At 34.8% G+C, this 22,994-nt stretch overlaps 1 protein-coding gene across 51 annotated transcripts in view; it reads left to right on the top strand.

The window, feature by feature from the left end:
* The window catches only part of dlg2 (discs, large homolog 2 (Drosophila)), a 426,869-nt gene that overhangs the window by 386,109 nt on the left and 17,766 nt on the right, over positions 1-22,994 (top strand). For 30 of the 51 annotated variants that reach the window (XM_009305412.5, XM_073913861.1, XM_073913863.1 and 27 more), the window contains 3 exon segments: positions 8,723-8,899; positions 13,665-13,740; positions 18,767-18,866. In XM_009305412.5, coding sequence (XP_009303687.1) covers positions 8,723-8,899; positions 13,665-13,740; positions 18,767-18,866 — 353 coding nt within the window. 51 annotated transcript variants of the gene reach the window in all.

Consider the following 22,994-nt stretch of genomic DNA (forward strand, 5'->3'; position numbering starts at 1 on the left):
ATTTATTTATCAGGATCCCCATTAGCCACTACCAAGGTTGTGGCTATTCTTCCTGGGGTCGAACACAAAACAAAATTACATTAATACATAAAAACAAGACCAATAAAGAACATTAACATACAGACAACAATCCACTTAATAATCCACTTGTTAAGTGGTGACGTGCTTGTGATCTATAATACTGTTTCCGGGTACAAGCCACCATTCACTTAAGTGGAGAAATCATTCGTTTATGATCACTTTTTATTCATATCACACGTTAAAGTTTTTTTTCTGTTAAGTCATAGTGTACACAACAATCTCTGGGCTTGCTGCATAACAAATACCAAAATTTTAACAATTTATAAAACAATGAATTACTTTCTGGCCATCGGATATTAGGCATGGACATATATATTGCGATTGTGACTTTCGAAAGTATTAAATTGCTTTGTAAACGTTTATTATTACCATTTCTTGAATCTCCCTATTCAGTTGAATAGAGCGCTTGGACCCGGAAGCCACTCCCCGTGACATCACACTTAACAAGCGGATATGCCATTAAATATTTCTTAAACGATTTGTAAACCTCATTTTACTTGTTACCAAGCATGTAATGCCTTGTCATAGCAACATGAGTGTATGACAGTTGGCTATATCAGGGATCCCAAACTTTTCAGCCCACGACTTTTAAAATAGCAATGCCAGTGACCCATGACCCCGATAATACTCAGAGGTCATCCTAAAAATACAAATTATTTGACTGTTTAACTGCAACGGCAATCTAATAGCCATATAATTAGTCACTTATTACTCTGTTTAATTGAGATGGGTGACTTATTTTGTCTAATTTTGGAGACATCATCCTACTCGTTCAGTCGTGACTTTTATCTAAATACATTGTATATGAATACATTATGCAAGTATGCAAGTGCAGAAAAGGTGTCTAACGTAATCGCCCCAGGGGTTGCAATTCAATAGAAAATAATTGAAAGTCTGATGTATTTTCATTGGCATGTTGTTGTAATTTTATATAAACATTAACTACTGTTTTCTCTTTTGTAAGTTAAGGTTAAAATAAACTAATTCAGACAGTATATTAATATAGTAGTTCTAATAAAATGTTTTTGATTTTTGGTAATCACCGAGCGACCCCTACTTTGGAAGCCACTGGCCTACATGTAACCATTTTAACGTTGTGATGGTGACTTCTCCCACTAAGAAGCACTCTCACATCTCTTCCAGCAAATGTAAAAGTACTGTAGTTCTCCTGAGCTGCAGCAGTGTTTGTAATTCATTCTTGCAAATGTCAGCCGGAGTGCTGTGATTTCACTGGTCCAGCTCTTCTTGTGATGAGGCCACTGATCTACACACTCAGCTTTACTCTCAGGGGGCTTTTAAACGCCACATTTCTCTGTAACAAGCAAAAGCAGGACATTATCCGCACCTTGGCCAGCACTCTGACACTTTCTGCTAGCTTGCCTGTTGTAGATGTAATGCTTTTTTCTCTTTTGCCATGCTGATGATGGTTTTTTCAGCTTTTATCTCGCTGCTTTGCAAACACTATGTTCATGTTTTTTTGTTTGTTTGTTTTTTTTTTCTCTACAAAGACTGAGGCAGCACTCACTCCTAACAAATTATGTTACAGACATTTGCTGTAGTAGAAAATGCTGTCGATGAGGTTCACCACACATGGATGTTCCTTTTTCTGCTGAGAGCTGTGTATTTCACATACATGCGCGCGCACACACCTTTACTGTCTCTCTCTCTTGCTGTTACACAGAGATTCAACCCTGCAGCTCCTCTGCCAGACCACACAATAAATCACAAGACAAAACCCTATGGTTTCAGCATATTTGCATAAAACTGAACTACTGTAAGTCACTTAAACCAGAAATAATAAAAAAAGTTTAATTAAAACTAAAAATATCAAAACTGTTTGTAAATTTAAATGAAACATTTTTATTTTACAACATATAAAAGCATAATATTTTTAATATTATATTATAAAATTATATATTATATTATTAATATTATATTATAAAATATTATATTATAAAAACATAATATTATATATATATATATATAAGTATAAATTAAATTAAATTAAATTATACAGTATAAATTAAAATGACAACAGTTAAAGTTGAAAGTTAAGAACTTACAGGATACGACTGATAGATATCTATATATATAGAGTATATATAGAGTATATATATATATATACTCATAACAATATATATCATAGATATTTATACTCATAGCAATATAGATTTTAGATATATATACTCATAGCAGTACGATGTGGCTGTATATCGTCAATGATTGGAGGCGTAGGAGTGCCTTAGTGTCCCACCAGTGATGATATACAGCCACACTGCACTGCTACTCGTGTAATATATATTATATTATTAATATTATATTATAAAATATTATATTATAAAAACATAATATTATATATATATATATATATATATATATATATATATATATATATATATATATATATATATATATATAAATTGAATTAAATTTAATTTAATTTAATTTAATTTAATTATACAGTATAAATTAAAATGACAACAGTTAAAGTTGAAAGTTAAGAACTTACAGGATACGACTGATAGATATCATATATATATATATATATATATATATATATATATATATATATATATATATATATATATATATATATACTCATAACAATATATATCATAGATATTTATACTCATAGCAATATAGATTTTAGATATATATACTCATAGCAGTACGATGTGGCTGTATATCGTCAATGATTGGAGGCGTAGGAGTGCCTTAGTGTCCCACCAGTGATGATATACAGCCACACTGCACTGCTACTCGTGTAATATATATTATATTATTAATATTATATTATAAAATATTATATTATAAAAACATAATATTATATATATATATATAAATATATATATATATATATATATATATATATATATATAAATTGAATTAAATTTAATTTAATTTAATTTAATTTAATTATACAGTATAAATTAAAATGACAACAGTTAAAGTTGAAAGTTAAGAACTTACAGGATACGACTGATAGATATCATATATATATATATATATATATATATATATATATATATATATATATATATATATATATATATATATATATATATATATATACTCATAACAATATATATGATAGATATTTATACTCATAGCAATATAGATTTTGGATATATATACTCATAGCAGTACGATGTGGCTGTATATCGTCAATGATTGGAGGCGTAGGAGTGCCTTAGTGTCCCACCAGTGATGATATACAGCCACACTGCTCTGCTACTCGTGTGATATTACATTCATACTACAGTTTGACGGCATAATCAAACAAGAAAATCAAACACGGAAAGTCTAAAAATCCTATTGTACAAGGAACTACTTTCTTCCGCCATTCCTTCACATCTGCAGCTGACATCAGAACAGCAGAAATCAAATGTGTGTTCTGCTTTTGTCTGAGAAAACTAATCTTGCTGAAATATGAATATTCCACACAAGAAGCTGATCGGTCAATTCTTGTCACGTGGCTCGAAGTGAGCTTGATGTTAATGATGTTGTTGTGATTACAAATAATTGCAAAATCACTAACACTAAATTGAAAAATGTATATATAAAAATAGAAACCAAATAAAAATATTCATAAATAGTAAACTATTATTATTATAAATAATATATAAATTATAAATAAATAAGATAATAAATAAGACTTTATTCACATAAATGTCAGTATCTCTGAACAATGAGCTAGAACTCGTGCAATACAAAATGTTTCCATTGTTTTGTCAGGTACTTCATAAATCCACCGCACCTCTTCTTCCAGCTGAAAGCAGTACAGACAAAAATATGCTGCATTTATCGTCATAGGCACTCATAATATACACAGAGGGGAGTGATCATTACTCCGTCTGTGTCCAGTAAAAATGCACATTTTTGTCAGTACATGCTGCTTTTAAAGAGGTGTCTTGAAAAGCATGGCTGCTGTAATAATGCCATTGAGAAATGAATTGACTGTAATGGGCTGAGAAGATGCAGCATGCAAGCAGATCAAATATTATTTATCTCTACTGTACATAGCTTGCAGTTTCTATAACAACCTCGGTGTCTTAGTTGGCCAATGAGCGGGAACATGTGCTTTTTTTTTTCTCCTGGGCTTGTGTTCCCGTGTGTGTTTTTATACTGTAATGAATCCGAGGTTGATGAGGACATTTAAGCTAACAGTTTGTGTTTGTACAGCGCATATCATGTCTTTGCACTTATTATGATTTGTCCTTGGTATAATCCACAGTGGCAATTTGCCATCAAACTTATTTCTTCATTTTATTTTATTTTATTTATTTATTTATTTATTTATTTATTTATTTATTTATTCATTCATTCATTCATTTATTTATTTATTTTATTTTATTTATTTTTTTTTATTATTTTTTTCTTCTTTTCTTTTATTGTTTTGTTTTGCTTTGCTTTGTTTTGTTTTTATTCCTTACTTTTCTTTTTGGCTTAGTCCCTTTATTACTCTAGGGTCGCCACAGCAGAATGAATGAACAGAATGAACTTATCCAACATATGTTTTACGCAGTAGATGCCCTTCCAGCTGCACCCCATCACTGGGAAACACTCATGTTATCACACACACACATATACACAATACATTATTATCATACTAACAAGTGACTGATGTTGTTGTTGGTTTGCACAGAATCACAGTTTTGACTTTTATTTTCAAACTGTCTGCTAGTTTTTTTTTATTTTCAAGATCTGAAGTAAACTCTGCTGCTGCTTTTAGTAGAATGGCAATAAATGTCACATAAAATGGTATTTAAAGTCTGCATGAACCACTGTGATCATTTTTTAAATTTTTTTTGTATTGTGACAGTTTCTAAAGAAACAAAATATTAAATGAGAAAACAGTGGGTGTGGCTTGTTTTTTTCTACTGCAAGCTGATTGGATGTAGTAAAGTAGGCATTTCATTCAGAAAGATCTGGAAAAGGGTTTTAGGGGTGTTATTACAACCTAACAGACACCTCCTCATCATTATTTCTGTTTGTTGTCAAAACTGACAGTTTTAGGGGCATGGTTTAGTATGTTAGCCACGCCCAGTATCTCAGACAGACGTAATCTCAAGAATTTAACTGAAAACAAACAGGAAGTGCATTTTCAGGTTTAAATTTTATACCACAAGGGCAAATATATTTTTTTTTCTTAATGTCCTGCGCAGATGAATCAACAAAATAATTATGGTTAGTTTTGATTTCATTTGTACTTTTAACTGAAATTGGTAGCATTTAACACTGAATAAAGCGCATAATCTGTATCTGAGGTGATCTTTGTCATAGTAGTAAATGCTATTGTTGTGGCACAACGTTGCAGGAATATTCTTCCGGTAATATGCATTTCTAAAATCGAAATTCCACACATCGCCATCACAGATACAAACATTTTGATATCTTTTATTGCATGTTGCGGTGCAGTGTCTCGTGTAGTTCAGTCATGGTGTTGTGAGTATTGCTAACGAGTAGTTTTAGCTTAAGATTTCAGGCCTACTTGGCGTTCACCTTTGTTCTCATTGACCCAAACTGAATAAGAAGCGATGCTGATGCGATGAACTGCTGACTCTGATTCTGCTTATCGCAGCTCTGTGTTAAAGCGTTTCTGCTAAGCTTGCAGTGACTAAATGCACCTGGAGAAACAAGTTTAATGGCCGTTATTGTGGTTATCTCTGCTATTGTGTACTCAGTAAAGCAGGCTTTTAGGGCACTCTGTCAGCCTGTCTGTCTGAACTATTGTGCTTTCTTTTACAACGATTCAGCGCTTGATCATACACACTGCCCTGCTGGAGGCAGATAAGCAAAAAAAAATGTGTCTGTAAATGAGAAGCATTGAATTTTTACTTATCGAAAGTACTTTTTTGTTGGTGTGCGTACCGGTTTGGTAGCCATTTTACACCTCAAGATATTTTGGTTGTAATGCAAGGAGCTGCATGTGAAAAAATATTTATTTTTCTAACTATATTTCCCCAGTTTATTGATTACATTAGGATCCCGCCAACATTTCTTTGAATAAGCAGTTTTCTAAAGTGTTCTATTTTAATATGCAAATGAGCTTGTTTTATTAAAAAGGCCTCAAAAGTCTGAACACTGGATTAATTTAGATTCAAAAAGATTTACAGGATGGATTTAAGGAATATCTTTCGATCCCTTCAATTTTTGTAGAACAAGATGTTGCCAAATTATGTACTAAAAATTTTAGAATATAGATATGAATAAAACTGTGAGGTTTAAGTGCTGCTGAAGTAGAGATTTAAGGCTCAACACAGGAGAAAAAATTTAAATAAAAAAACAATTGAGAACAAAAGACCCTTAGAAATATGAATAACTCAAATCTATGAAAACAAAAAATACAAAATGCTACAAAAGAAACATTTAAAGGTGTGTTTTTTTATTTAGATTAAACTGGAAAAATGACCAAAATGCTAAACTGACAGGTGCGTTGTTGCCTGCAGTTTCTTTTTCAGTTTATCCTGCTTTTTCTTGAGCCTGCATGATCAGTGTAAAATCTGCTCTTTAAATAGAGTGCCTGGGCTTGTGTCTCTTCGTAACGATGAGCAAATGAATGATGGTTATTTGTGAAGCGGTGTGTATTTCTGTGGATAGTGCTCATCTATAAGAGAATGAATGAGAGTCTTCTTCAATGATTCACCCACTTCAGACGACAGGAGAGCGTTTTAAACTGTTGTAAACTGTGATCGTCTTCCAAAGAGCTTCACGTTTCTGATCCGTGCTTCTCTCTCAGTGCGTTTTCCATGTTGTGAAGGAGACTGGATTTCTGTCAAAATGATTGGAAATGTGTTGTGTTATATGTTTAAATGGTTTGAGGTTTACATCTTATGGTAAAGACAAAGTTTTAAATTCATTTTTTTAAACAAGTCTGTTATGACCTGTTAATTTGGTTAAAATAGGGAAAAGCAAAAAAGGAAAGATTGCACTGTAATTTTTTTTCAATTTCAAGTTATTCTTATTGTTCAGAATTTTTGATTATATTTATATGTGTATTTGCATCTCAGTTATTGATTTTTAATCAAGTTTTTTTTTTATTATTTGATAACTAAAAAACTTCAAATATCAGGTTTTTTTTTATAAAATACTCTGCAACATCAATATCCTCACTGTCAGTTTCATTGATCTGTTGATTCCTTATTGAGTAAAACATTAAACAAATAATTTAAACCTTTAAGTGAAGTTTAATATTAAACTAATTTCGAAAGGAGCATGTGCTCATGATTGACACTGCTAGCTCACATTAGCTAATCACGATCCTCCAATCAAAGGATCCCAAATCACTATCTATATCCTCATTTCCTTTCTACAACTATCTTCGTCTGGAAAAAATTCCCCTTTTTCCACCTTTATTCAGAATGGGTGGCACGTCAGCCCAGTGACTAACACTGGTGCCTCACAGCAAGAATACCACTGGCTCCTTGTCCTCGCAGGACCATCATGTATTTCTGTGCGGGTTTTTTCTCTCTGTGTCCGCGTTGGTTTCCCCAGGGTTCCCCGGTTTTCTCCCACCGTCCAAATATGCTCTATATTATAGGCAAAGTTAGCCTTAGTCTCTTTTGCTAAATGTCTTACTCTCAGGAAGTTCACCTTAGCCTCAGCAGCAGGGGAGTTTTGAGATCCACCTGAGCTCAATCTCCCCTCACTCTGCGAAAAGGAGGGAGGCCTGGGCCCGAGGATTCCTTGTGCTCAGGGCTCTTTCCCGGGACAGCATGCAAAAAAGGCTTTTTATAATTCATGAACTCTTGAAATACAATTTCAATAAATAATAAAATATAAAAAATAAAAGCTTACTAAAAAATAATAAATAAATTAGTGACCCTAATTTTTTCAAAGGTTATGTATTGGCCTTGAAATGATTGCATCGGAAAGTGCCTAAAAAGTTGTAAATCCATTATTTCACCATTTTATTTTTAAAACCGACTGAGAATGCTGCTGCACTCGCACTCCACAGAAATATAATATGAAACTGCCTGCATAAAAACATGATGCAAGTTCTTCCAGAATGTGCAAATAAACTGATGGCTGCTTAAAGATTCACACAGGAACGGAACGAAGCATTTAGTTATCATTTATATCACATCCGCATCATGCCACACAGATATTTTGTGACTCTACAATATTTGCTGACCATGGCGAGTAGCAATAACTGTGCCTCTTGCAGCCATATCTGCACATTTCATGCATGCGGTATCCAGACGAGTCAGCCATTACTGCCAATTTAAGACTGCTTTAGTGACAGACGGCTGTATTTGTCGGCTCTATAAATCTGACAGTATATGTATTTATACAGCTGAAGTCAGAATTATTAGCCCTCCTCAACTATTAGCCCCCCTGTATATATTTGTTTCCCAATTTTTGGTTAACAGAAAAAATATTTTTTTTATAACATTTCTAAATATAATAGTTTGTTCTGTAGACAATCAAAAAAATATTGCTTAAGAGGACTAACAATATTGACCTTAAAATGATTATAAAAAAAATTTAAACTGCTTTTATTCTAGCCGAAATAAAACAATTAAGACTTTCTCCAGAAGAAAAAAATATTATTGGAAATACTCCTTGTAATTCCTTGCTCTGTTAAACATAATTTATGAAATATTTGACTTCAACTGTATATGTGTGTGTGTTTCCACAGGGCTCTGTTTGACTATGAGCGAGCGAAGGACAGTGGTCTGCCCAGTCAGGGTCTCAGTTTCCGGTATGGAGACATTCTTCACGTCATTAATGCATCTGATGATGAATGGTGGCAGGCCAGAAGAGTGACGCCCGAGGGGGACAGTGAGGAGATGGGCGTCATTCCCAGCAAGAGGAGGTGAGCTTCAGCATTTATTACATCTTTTTGATATTTATTAAGTGCTTTAAAAATAATATTTGTATAAAGTGTCAACTTGTATTTGGCATCATCGGAACTCATCAACCAAAACTGGAGTTAATTAAATGATATTGATAGTAATAGTGATAATGATATTGTGCGATAAATAGTGATACACAAAAATAATTTTGCTGCTTGTTCAAAAAACTTATTTGAAATGAGCTGAATCAACATAATTCTTGAGTTTTTTTTTTTTTTGAGGGAATTGTGTGGAACCCATAATTTTTACAATGTATATTATACTGTCAAACATATGGCTGCTTGTCCAAACTATTTATTTAAAATGACCCAAATCAATACAATTCTTGAGTTTTTTTGGGAACAGATTAATTGTTTTATGTTCAATAAACTTACATTTGTAATTAAGTTAACTTTATCAGTTTGTGTTGGGACAGTATTAAGGAATTGTGTGGGACCCAGCATTTTTACAGTGTATAAATATACAATTCAAGTTGAAATCATTAGTTTTAAAGTAAAAAATTACTTCATAAGAAATGAAAAAATTGTCTAGCTGTTTCACAATATACTCATATTCAGTTTAAAGTGCAATTTAAAGTCTTAACTAGGATATTGTGTTGACTCGGCAAGTTTGTTCTTCTGTCGACAATCCAAAACAGATGTTTCTTAAGGGGGGTAATAAGGTTGATCTTAAAATAGTTTTTTTAGCCAGACTAAAAGAAATAACACTTTCTCAAAAAAAAATAAAAATAAAAAAAAAAAAATATATATATATATATATATATATATATATATATATATATATATATATATATATATATATATATATATATATATATATATATAAAAAACTGTAAAAATTGTCTTGGTCTGTTAAACATGGGAAAACATGAAAAAATAGAGGTGGGCTAATAATCTAAACTGTAGGTGTGTCTCAAATCACATACTTATGCACTATTCTATGCCATTTTGTAGTATAAATAGTGTAAGTAGTGCATTCCCACTGAAATATTCTTTTTATTCTAAAAGGAATAAGTTCACTTTAATGACCCGGATTATGCACTTATTCAACTGTTAAAATAAAGTGTAGGATGATGGACACTTCACGCACTCAACAACTACAGCTTTCATATGTATATGAAATAGCAGTTTATCATACATTATTAATGAATTGCATGTATGAGTATTTAGTTAGAGCAGCACTATTAAACTATCTTCATTAATTAGAAAAAAGACATAATATGAGTGCAACTTTTTTTAAGGCGGTATGTCAAGTTAATATTTTATTCCATAATGTTTTGTTTTATAATTAATTGTACTAAATTAACAAGTGAAAGCCTAGATCTAATCATTATCCTACTGCCCTATGTTTAATTTGACTCTGTAAAGAGAACATATAAAGAAAACTGTCATACACACCAAGGCCCTATTTGCTTAATCAACATAAAATTAAAACTGTAATATTTTGAAATGCTATTCATACTGTTATATTCAAATAGATTTTAAGTTTGAACTGATTTATTCCAGTGTTCTGTCAAATGATCCTTTATAAATCATTTTAATATGCAGGTTTGGTGCTCAAGAAACATTTATCAATATTAATGAATTGGATGGATCAGTATTTAGTTAGAGCAGCAATATTAAACTATCTTCATTAATTAGAAAAAGACACTAGTGCATTTTTAAGGAGGTATGTCAAGTTAATATTTTATTTCATTATGTTTTGTTTTATAATTAAATGCACTGAATTAACAAGTGACAGCCTAGATCTAATCATTACCCTACTGCCCTATATTTTATTTGACTTTTCAAAGAGAAAATATAAAGAAAAACTGTATTTTCCCTGCTCCTCTGATACAAAAAGGTTCACTGCACTACACCCAAAATATGCAGCACAAATGCGTTAATTATTCTAATTAACATATATTTTTGCTCATCAGTTCTTAATTTTTATTAACATGCAGAAATTGTCAGCTATAGAATATTTGATTTGAAAAACCAAGTGCATAATGCTCATTTGAAACTAAATTGTAAGTGTTTCTTTTTATTTTAGATTTAGGGTGCTTTCACACCTAGACTTTTGTTTCGGAACCTGTCTCGTTTACCCAGTTACCCGGTTCGTTTGGCATATGTGAATCCAGCAATCGCGCTCGGATCCACGCCAAAGCAATCGCTCCGAGATCGCTTGAATGAGGTGGTCTTGGCTCGATTGAAACGAATCGATTGTAGTGAGAAAGTAATACGATCCGAGCCTGGTTATATCACACAGGGGTGATAGCGTTCCGGCACCACGCCGGATTTCCGGCGTACTGTGGCTGCGGGGGAAAAAAAATCAGGTTCACGGATATTGATCTGTCATTTCTCTAGATTCACAGAATTCACTCACTGCTGAAAGCGCCGGATTGGTTTTTATTAAGTGCCATTTTGTGTGCTCGTGAATCATCCTTTGAGTGTAGACGCCATGTAAATAAAAGATTAATTGTGTAATTTAGAGAGCTTTATAAATTATAACGGATCTTTGTGAGATCTCTATGAACTAAGATTAGTGACTGATAATAAGAGGAGCGTGCTTTGCACTTTCCAGGCTATAATCCATTCAGAATTTGTATGAAACTTTTGTTTTCGGCACATATACACTGATATGTTTTGGGAATGACATCTGCATATTTACGCTGGGTTTATTCTTGAAATAACGGTGAAGCAATAGACGGGACAAAAATATATTTCCCCCTTCTCCTTAAACAATATTGTTTCAGCTATGAAATAGTTCAGTTTTGTATGTAGCCTAATGGCAAAGTGTTTATATTTAGTTTCGTTTTTTATTCGGCTTATTTAGAAAAACGTTTGGAGCATTTTTTATTCGTTAAAAATAAGTTTTTTTAACGAACAGCGCCCAGCGGAAGACCATCATTGTCTGTTTGATCAGTTTGCCTTCTCAGATCATCACGACTTGCCTAAAATAAAAGATATAAAACCATTCAAGTATAAAACAATGGTAGCTTAAACGTTAAAGAATGTGTGCTATTAGGCGCATAGTTTGCTTATAAAAAGCTTGCAGGACATCGAGGCGCCAGAGCAATCACTTGTATTTTTTCAGTGGGAGCAATTTAAAGTTATCCGTCATTTTTGCTCACAGAGTACGAGTAATACATCAAAAAACGTTACAGCGTTTTTATAAAATAAAGAAAACCAAAATTATGCGCTTTCTGTCGTCTGGTTTTTGAACAGGAGCGCTTAACAAAATGATCAAAATGTATATGCCTCACAGACATAATAAATATATTTATAGAAAGCTTTAAATTATTACTTAACGAAATAAAACAAATCGAAAACAAAAAAACTCCATGTAATCCGTAAAGATGAATTTCTCTCTAAAGGCGAGTCCAAGAGGAGATTGCCAGTCAGGATCTTTGCGACACTGACTCAGAATAAGTTTATTAATAAATAATTAAGATATGTCCTTACTCTTTCCTCGACACATTCATTGTTATTTGTTTTTGCCGGTGCTTGGGGCGAGTTTTAGCTTATTGTGTGCGCTTGAACGCGGATTCACAGTAGCAGTTTTAACATGGAGTGACACGACATCTGACGTACAGATGACACTGGCACATGCCACTGAGTGTAGTGACACTTTCGGTGGCACGTCCGGTTTTCCACTGTCATGTGTCACTCGCTAGTGGCATGTGTAGTGACCTGTGTCACTCAGAGTGTCGCGCTGCATGTCACTGCAGTGACATCGACACCCGGCGAAGCTTATGACATTAATTAACACGAGCAAAACCATATTTAATCATTACGCGACTTTTAACCTAATTTATTGCGTCGCAAGTTAGTTTATTTGCTGAGCTACTCCACGATGTTTTAATTTAAGCGCATTCATTTTATGTATTCGTAGTCATACTTCCGTACGTAATATAGTAATTTGACAGTACATGTCAGTCAAATTTATTGTGGCATGCTTATGTATGGGAGGGGTTACACTTATCTGTTGTACTGTATATTATTGCATCCTGGCAGTTCCTTTGTTCCCTACAATATGGACTTCTCTATGTTTTTAATTCATTCATTTATTTTATTATTTAACTTATTTTCATTTTAAGGTATTTTAAATAATATCCTTTAAAAAGTTATAATAAAATGCATGTTGAAAACTCATAACATATATGCATGTAAGATAACAGTCATTTGCCTAATGATTTTTAAATATTAAAGCAAAGAGACTCATAAGATTAATGTGCTTATAACGTGCTTATACTGACACCTACTGGCACATGTCACAAGATCACTGACACTGGCATGTGTCACTGACATTACTGGCATGTGTCTAAAAAGAGCCGCTTGACAATAATGATGATCAGGGTTACACATAGGCTGTTAATATATTTGGGCCCAAGGGCCCACAAGTTTTGTGTTAAAAGTGCATACATAGTACCCCCACCCCTACTCACCTCAGGGACAAGGAAAAAAAGTTCAGGCTCAGGAATTTTTTCCACTATCAGCCCTGTATCACAGTGTATTATGGATATGCAATATCTGATTTCAGCATTGTTTTTCAGATAAACAAGAATGTTTATGCATGTTTCTTAAATATCTGCAAACATGTTAGGGTATTTGTATCCTTTAGAAGAGTCAAAAACTTACATACAACAACCTTAACAATCACAAATAAGCTGGCAATTTTTTTTTGTAAAAACCATACAAAGGTAATGTAAGTGCACTTGCAACTTTGTTTCCATTTTTGTTTCAGGGTTGAAAGAAAAGAGCGAGCTCGTCTGAAGACGGTTAAATTCAACGCAAAACCCGGCAGCCTGGATTCTAAAGGGGTAAGCATTCGATTTGTCGAGTGGTCCGCTTGATTTGATCAGTGCCAACATCCCTGCTTTTTCTTTGCCCCAGTTTTCAGGAAGTGCCTCATGATTTAATGACAGTTTAGACCAAGTTCAGCAGCAGCCCAGGTTGCTGCGTCTCTTCACTCATCCAGTTTAATATCTGTCCGTCTCTTTATCCGCTTTAGCTCCTGTCGCGCCCCGTCATCTTGAATTTACTTTCCCATTTCAGGATGCGCTGGTGGGTCATTGAGTCAGAATAAAAGTGTGTGTGTAACACTCCTTCTGTCCTTCTGCCGCAGTGTGACAACTCACTCTCAGCAGCATCACTACTGCAGCACAACTCACACACATTTTATATTTACACATAGACGTATCTCATAATACGTCTTTTATTAGATCAGTAAGGTCACCTGTAGCAGATATTACCTTATGTGTGCTCGTATTTGAGAAATGAATCAGATAATACTAAAGGATGCAGGATGTATTTTTAGTTCGGCACAAAACCGCAGCGCTGATTTTTTAGCCTCATGATTCCCAGTTGTATCCATAGCAACATCGCAGGCAGGACTGCAAATTTCCCTTTCTTTCTTGTTTCTGTCTTCTTTTTTTCCCCTTCTCTCTCTGTCTTTTGAAGACGGGAGAGGAGTGGGGGTGTTGGCACTGATGGATTACTTGAGGATTTTGTTGTGTGCTTTTCGTCTTTGTGTTCAAATGCACCAACTTGTGTATGTATCATTTCAGGTTCAGGGTTTGTAGTGTTGATTGTAAAGGCATTGATCAGAATTGTTTACAAGGCTGATAGACAGGATTAGTGTCATGAAAGTTATGAGAGTTTGCTTTAAACGCTAGCAGGGGTGCGGTTAGATTAATTACACTGCGTATGAATTAAATTGAGGAAACGTATACAAAATACACACAAAACTGACAAATGTTTACCCATTAACCTTGTTAAGAAATGTCTGGGTTGTATTTCACCCCCCAAAAAATACATAAATTAATGTTTGCATATTAAGCCTTTAGTAGAACCATAGACTGATTTCACGTGGCCGCCATTTTTAAAAGCGTAAGCGAGGCTGTGGTGGAAAGAAACCCGGAAGTATCTCCTGAGTCACACAGGAATGTTGGTCACCTGTATATCTTGTCAGTGAAGAGAAAGTGACACAATTTTTATGATTTCACCGACTTCCGAGTGACCTGAAGGTCTGTTCTGAATGAATAGTAAAAATAAAAAGGGATATCAGAGCTCATTTTCAGCTAAGTTAAGTGAAATGGCACTAGTTTTACCTGGACAACACTATTACAGACAACATAAGGGTGTGCTACAGAGGACTGCATTGTTTTATCGCTCACTGGGTTACATAGGCTAAAGCAGGGAAGCGTTGTCACAGTGTTTACCTGGTACCATGAGCTTAAAGCCTAGGAGGACATTTAAGCATATTACTCTTAAAGAGATTGTGATTTTGTTTGATGCCTAATATGCTTTTAATTGTTTCAATTAAACTTACTGAATGATGTTAAAGTGATGTTTACACGATTTTGAAATCACGGCAAGAGCTGGAGGTTTGTAGTCCACAGCATGTTGCTGCAATGTTTACAGTGTTGGTCCTATACTTCCGGGTTTCTTCTCACCGCAACCTCACTTTCGTGTTTTAAAATGGCGGTCGCGTGAAAAAAAGCGTAATAGACATCATGATATATCTTCAATAATATGAAAAGAAATAAAAAATGAGCAGTTATATTAGTAAACACCTTGGAACTATCATTGGTCCATGGCAGTTAAGTAATAAGTGGGTGAGGCTTTGCAGTTCTACACTGAAAAAAATTATTCAAAGATGATACCTTGGGTTTACTCATATTTTTTATGTTAAGTGGTTGTAAACAGTTTGTTTTGGCTGAATTTAAACAAATTAAGTTGAACATTAATAATTTTAATTTGTTTGTTCAGCAACAATTTTGCAGAAATATTTGTTAGGTGTTTACAGTGCTCCGCATAACTGAGTATACCCCATTTTGAAAATCAATATTTTTTCTAATTTTTCAGTGAATATAGGCAATGTATTTTGGTGCATTTAAACAAATCAGATTGATTAAACAAATGTAATTATTAAAATAATATTTAGTCATCAAACATATAAGTTTCTCAGTTCAGTCCATCAGTATCTGGTATATATGAATAAAACATCTGACAATAATCAATAGAAATTAATGTTTGATGGGATAATTCGGCTAAAAAATGTTAATGTACTCCCCCTCAAGTGGTAGCTTTATGAGTTTATTTTTTTTCTGTTAAACACAAACGAAGTTACTTTGAAAAATGTTGGAAACTAGTAACCAAGTACTTGCATAGGAAAAACAAATGTTATGGAATTCAAAGGTAACAGGTTTCCAACATGTTTTAAAATGACTTATTTTGTGTTCAATGAGAAGAAAGAAAGTCAATCGGGTTAGTGTTAAGTGAGGGGTGAGTAAATTATGACAGTTTTTTTTTTTTTTTTTGTTGAACAAACCCTCAAATTCTAACTGAAAGCAACACCATGGCAGCCTTTCATGGTTTAATACTATAAATTTGTGCATGCATTTTTGCTGTTATCAGATACTTTTGAAATTGATTTTCTCATCGCTGTTCTTTTACTTGTTTATTTTGTTATTGAGAAATTTTATGCGCAGCACATTTTCATCATTATGTTTGCATTGTAACACTGCTCACACCTGAAATTGCTTTGTGATGACCAAAGCCCTGTTAAAATGTGGTCTGTAATATTAATTAAACCATCATTGACAGAGCGTTGCCAAGTAAACTTATTTTAAGCAGCACATATCCTTTTTAGGGCCTTTAATAAGCCTGTCACAATAATCAATATATGGACTTATCGCACAAGACAGATGGATCTGGTAGCAGATACCGCAGCCTCTGTTATTTTTACCTTGCACTTTTTTTTTGTTAACATTATTATTTTTTTAGGATATGCGTTTTCACATTCTGATTCCAATGCTTAACTCTTAAATTGTTAAAATGACTATAATTAAATGTAGTATTCTTAAGAATAAAATATGAAGTGTTAGGAAGTGTACTTGCATCATGATGATATTGTATTGTCATTCAGCACTGTAAAACCCAATAAGTTAAGGTAATCTAAACCATTTGAGGAAACCAATTTCAACAAACCATTTAAGTTCAAAAACTAATCCTAATGAGTTCTGTGAGCCTAATCCATTTGAGTAAATGAAGCAATCTGAGTTGAGGCAGCTCAAACTATTTCAAGAGTTCACACTTAGCTGATGATTTATAAAAGCTTGTTTGGCATGCTGTCCCGGGAGAAAGCCCCGAGCCCAAGGACTCCTCGAGCCCGGGGCTTCCTCCCGAGAGGGGAGCCTGAGCTCGGTGGATCTCAGAACTCTCCTGCTGCGGTAGCTAAGGGAACACGAGGAGTTAGATAAATGCTTGGTTGTTATGTATGTTGAATGTCTTTGGATGGTGGGAGGAAACCGGAGAACCCGGGGAAAACCCATGCGAACACGGGAGAACATTCAAACTCCTCACAGAAACACCCACCGGCCCTATGGAACCAGGGCCGGCAGTGTTCTTGCTGTGGGGCTCACAGTGCTAACTTCTGGGCCGCCGTGTCGCCCAGTCAAAGGTAAAGAAGGAGAAAAGGAGAGGAGGTGGGTTTCTTCCAAACGAAGATAAAGTGAACTGAAAACTGCGGTTATTTATAGTAGCTTAGGGCTCGTATGATTGGAAGATATTGATTATCAAATGCGAGACCGGCCATGATAAATCATAAGCATGTGATTCTCTCGAAATTAGTTTATGAATAAACTTCACTTAAGGAAACCAATTGCTACAAAACATTTAAGTTAAAAAAAACTAATGAGTACTGTGAACTCATTTAAGTTGAAGTAATGAGGTGTTGAAATAACTCATTGCCTTCAACACTGAGTTCAAAACTCTTTTTAAATGAGTAGAATTAACTTTCAGTACATTTTGAGTCAACTACACTCATTTCATTTGATAAAGTCGACTGTTGGGTTTTACAGTGTGCCATTATATAACGATTGGCATGAAATGTCTTTAACTGACAATAATATTGTTTATCGCAATATATTTTGGTGTAATATATCGTACAACAAAAATAGATATTGTGACAGGTTAAGCTTAGAAGATATATACTATAAGATGCAGGTTACAGCACTTTGGAAGATGCTCTTATTAGCTATTTTCCTCAAAAAAGATCTGGTAATAATAATGAACCCTTAAACAAAAGACCTTTACTCATAACTAATTAAATAAAATAATTACTTTTGGGGTGAAAAATGATCTGGACATTTTGTTGACAGGTTTCTTCAATGCAATATAGATCATAATTGATCAGCACATTGAGCTTCGGTTGAACAAATTAGCTAGAAAATCCCATTTATGCACGTTTGTGTTACTTAGTTTATTTTTCTTTGCATTATATATCCATTCTAACCCCTGATATCATAATAATACACATAAGTACTACAGATATCGCCCCTTCCTTCAGCATGTCACCCAGCCAGGACTGTCCTGCATGCTTGTTTTTTAGTAAAATATGAGTTAGTATTTCCCCATTTGCCTTTGCATGGCACTAAACCAGCTTCAGTTGGCCGTCATTGTTTACCTCCCTTCTATGTTCATTCCTGTTGGTCATGTTTTAATTTGAATACATTCGAGCTGTCTGAAAACAGCTCAGGTGCTGGGACGTCATGGACAGACAGACACGGCACAAAAGAACACGATTCAGGATCATCCAAGTGCTTTCAGCTCACGCCAAAAAAATAACATAATTAGTACAGAAAAATGAGCGAATGAATGAGTGAATGAAAATGATTGAGTAAATTCAATTATTAAGCGTCCAGCCAGTGCAAACGAAACACTCCACTTGGATGTTTGCCTGCTGTCCCTGATGTCCAGCACCGGCCGTTGTGTTGTTTTTGTCAGCATGATTGTGACAGCGTTTAGAGCCCCCTGTTTGCACCATGCTCTCTTTCCGCACAGTCATTCAGTGAAAAACGTAGAAAGAACTTCATCTTTTCACGCAAGTTCCCTTTCTACAAGAACAAGGACGCCGATGAGCAAGACGGCAGTGACTCGGAACGTAAGTAGCCAGAATTGCACATGCACCCTGACACGTAGGTACATGACACCACACACACATCTTCGGGGTGGGGGAAAGGTTTAGGTGTGTTTAGGTAGCTCCAGGAAGCCCTTGCCCTCCTTCTTCTCATCCCACCAACAACCTTACTGTCTCTCTCTCTGTCTCTCTCTCTTTTGCTCTGTCTTTCTGTCTCCCGTCCTCTTTCATTCTCTTTCTTTCTTCGCCCCCCTGATCGGCTGTGTGGTGTAGGACATCTCTGGAATAGGGGAGGACGGGTACGGAGCAAAGACACTGAGTAAGTGTGTTAAGGAATGGACCCAATACCCCTTTCCCAAGCGCACATTTGAGTTCAGATCTGTTGTTTGTTTTTTTTTTGTTGTTTAGTTTCTTTTCTGTCGCGTCAACTACAGGCCTGTTTGCATGTCAGAATACTAATGTGTGTCGGTCCACTGGTTCCCAGTGTTTTAGGGATTCCTGTCATCCTTAGCTTAGATCAAATGTTGCATGAACATACATAACATTGTGTGGGAATAGTTTGTCAAATGTTTGTTTAGTTTGTTTGTTTGAGATTGTTCTTGTGTTGCACTTTTTATGATGTTTAGTTTTGCGCAGATGGCAAAATTGGCATGTGCGCCAGTGGTTTAAAGATTTAAATAAATCAAATCTTGCTGCGTGCATGAGAGTCAGAATTATTAGCCCCCCTTTGAATTTTCTTTTCTTTTTTAAATATTTCCCAAATTATGTTTAACAGAACAAGAAATTTTTCATAGTATGTCCGATAATATTTATTTCTTCTGTAGAAAGTCTTATTTGTTTTATTCCAGTTAGAATAAAAGCAGCTTTAATTTTTTTAAACACTATTTTAAGGACAAAATAATTAGCCCCTTTAAGCTATTTTTTCAAACGCCATTATACAATAACTTGCCTGATTACCCTCACCTGCCTAGTTAACCTAATTAACCTAGTTAAGCCTTTAAATGTCACATTACGCTGTACAGAAGTGTTTTAGAAAATATCTAGTCAAATATTATTTACTGTCATCATGGCAAAGATAAAAGAAATCAGTTATTAGAGATGAGTTATTAAAACTATTTTGTTTAGAAATGTGTTGAAAAAAGCTTCTCTCTGTTAAACGGAATTTGGGAAATAAATAAACACGGGGTCTAATAATTCTGATTCAACTGTATATGCATTTGTCTATATATGTGAATTTAACCCTTCAAAGGTTGTACTCACATTAGACACAGTTGTCTTGAACTATGCCCAGGCGCGATTGTTCCCCCTTGACCCACACTCACATTTTTTGCCTTCCAAGCCTAAGCATGCTTACGTCAGCAATGATACGTCTGTTTAGTTTAACAGAGAAGAAGCGCACTCGCTCCGTACAATGAACATTGCTTTAATTATATCCTCCTGAGACCCAAAGATTTTTTTTCTTTTTTCTTTTCCTTTTTCTGTGATTTCCTACATCCTTTGGGTTTGAATTCCACAATTTACAGTTTATAATTGTGTTTTTATTTTTAATTTTACAGCATATCCACTGTAGTGGACCACAGGACCATTTTAATTTGAAACGACTACCAAAACTGTTCAGGATATGGCTGTAAAGGAATATTAATCCAATATTAATATAACAAAAACTAAACCAAAGCCATTTTTTTCCTTTTATATTGAAATTCTTGAAACAGTTTAGTCTGAAAGTGAGCCAAACTATAGTGGACATTCAAAAAGGATGATATTTTGAAACACAAACAAGTTAACAGCTTTGAAAGCTAAATGTATTGTTTCTGACAGTTTAATAAACAAATATATATATATATATATATATATATATATATATATATATATATATATATATATATATATATATATATATATATATATATATATATATATATATATGTAACAATAATAGTAAAAAAAACATTTAAAAAGCAAGAATTTACATGCATCTCTCCTTCCCATAAAATGTGCTTGTTTGTATGCCGGCCATTTTGGATGCAGTGTAAGAAGTGGTTCTTAGCATGCCAGCCAGTCAATTACAGTATCACTAGAAAGCCCAGGATGTCCTCTGCACAGTACAACAGGACTTGACACTAGCTCAAAAAATTCAAAGAATATTCATGAAAACACAATATCCACTATAGAGGACACAAGTCAATGGTAGCGGTCTCAGGAGGATATTGTTTTGAATTATTTGAAGTCGTTTGATATGCAGTGAGACAGTAAAATCTTTTGCTGAACAGATCCACCACTTTTGACGCTCATAAATGTTCATGAAATCACCGAGCTGCACGAATTGGGAGGTTTGCTGAAGGTGCAGCTGACGTACAGGCATGTCATGACTTTGCCAAGTATGATGCGATCCTGGATTAACATCTATGTTGATCCTGCAACATCATTTTTGTTTGAAAACGTAATCCATATCTATTCACTAAATCAGAGGGGAATAATAGTTGGATAACACTCATGTAGAAGTACATAAACTTAACCATAAGTCTAAACTCTCATCATAAGTTGTATCCCTTAATTCTGATTGGCTGATTGAAATGTTGTTCAAGGTTCAACATAAATGTTACACATGTCCTACTTGGTAAAATCAGGTTAGGGGACATACAGCAGGGGTTTTGTATCTTTAATAATCTATGACAGTTCTCATTCATTGAAAAGAAGGAATGATTAAAAAAATCCATATGAAATAGTCGCTTACAAGTGACGTTGCCTCTTCAGTTTCGCGATATGCACTCACACTACAAGTGTACCGCAACAAAGCCCAACCGTACTGTGCTCTGGCACATGGCCAGCCTACTAAACAGTGCCTGGCCCCAATTTAGAGCACTCACACTTGTCAAGTTAACTGAGGAATGAGGGTCAAACATGCCTGGGCATAGTTGGGACAGCTATGAGTGAGTACACCCTAACTCTCACCTCACGTTCCTGCAAATAAATCCTAATCTAATCATGACAAACTATATATCATTGACATGTTTAAGTCTCCACAATACATATTTAATTGTTGTTTTTTGTTACATAGGAAGGGTAATTGCTTAAAACACATTTACTCCCGCCTGACATTCTGTGGGAACATTTATGATTACGTGTTTAAAGCATAATAATGAACCTTAAACATAGCAATCACGACAACCTATTACTGGAGAGGTCTAAGTCTTCTAAATACATATTTACTAGGGATGTAACGGTATTGTAAATACCGTCATACCGCAATATTAATTTTTTTCGATATTACCGAAGTCGCATGACTCGGTAAAACTATAGGTCTTCTGAGAAAATTTGCTCAGGCGAATGAAGCGAACGGGAGGTAACGAAAACTACAATACCCATCAGCCCATGCTTGACCATCATCCCTTGCGGTCTGTTGTTGCTACAGATCCAGTAATGCGGAAATGGAGTGTGCTGCTAGAAGCGGGGATGAAAAGAGCTGGAAAACTCTAAAGCAGGTCGCACACCAGAAGCGCCGCTCGGCGCCGCGACACGGCGCGTACATGACAGATTAAAGTATCACACACCAGACGCGCACATTCGAATGATATTTAACATGAAACTAATCAGATGGCGCTCTGTGGCGCGGCTGAAAAATGAACTGCGTCCTGAGCCGTCGCCGGGCGCCGCCGACAGCCGCTGACTTGCGGCGCCGGTGTGTGTATCCTGATAGAAACCTATGATTAGAATTCTAAAATACGTGGCGCTGCGCGGCGCGCCGCCGAGCGTCGCTTCTGGTGTGCGACCTGCTTTACACGCACAGTTCAGTCCTGCATTATCTCCGTGTAAGTTCAGACTTCGCAAGTTTGATCAAGGCTGCAGTCTCTTCTTCTCAGTTTGACATGGAAAAGCAGATTATACCGAGGACACGGGTAAATCTTCAAAGGGAACAGTGTACTTTATAACTTCATTCACATCACCCTGGCTTCGTTGTTTCACTTTCTCAACAATAAAATGTAAACATGATTTAAGGAACTGCCTATTTTCATTTTTATATTAGCAACTTAGACAGCAGAAATGTTGAGGCGCCGTGCTGCATAAGATGAGCGTCATCTTCACTGTGTGCATATTTATAACAAAACGGAGCCGATAACAACTGCCTCCTTTCAATTTCAGTGAAAATATGAA

The sequence above is a fragment of the Danio rerio genome, chromosome 10 (genome assembly GCF_049306965.1).
Source record: "Danio rerio strain Tuebingen ecotype United States chromosome 10, GRCz12tu, whole genome shotgun sequence".
NCBI lineage: Eukaryota > Metazoa > Chordata > Actinopteri > Cypriniformes > Danionidae > Danio > Danio rerio.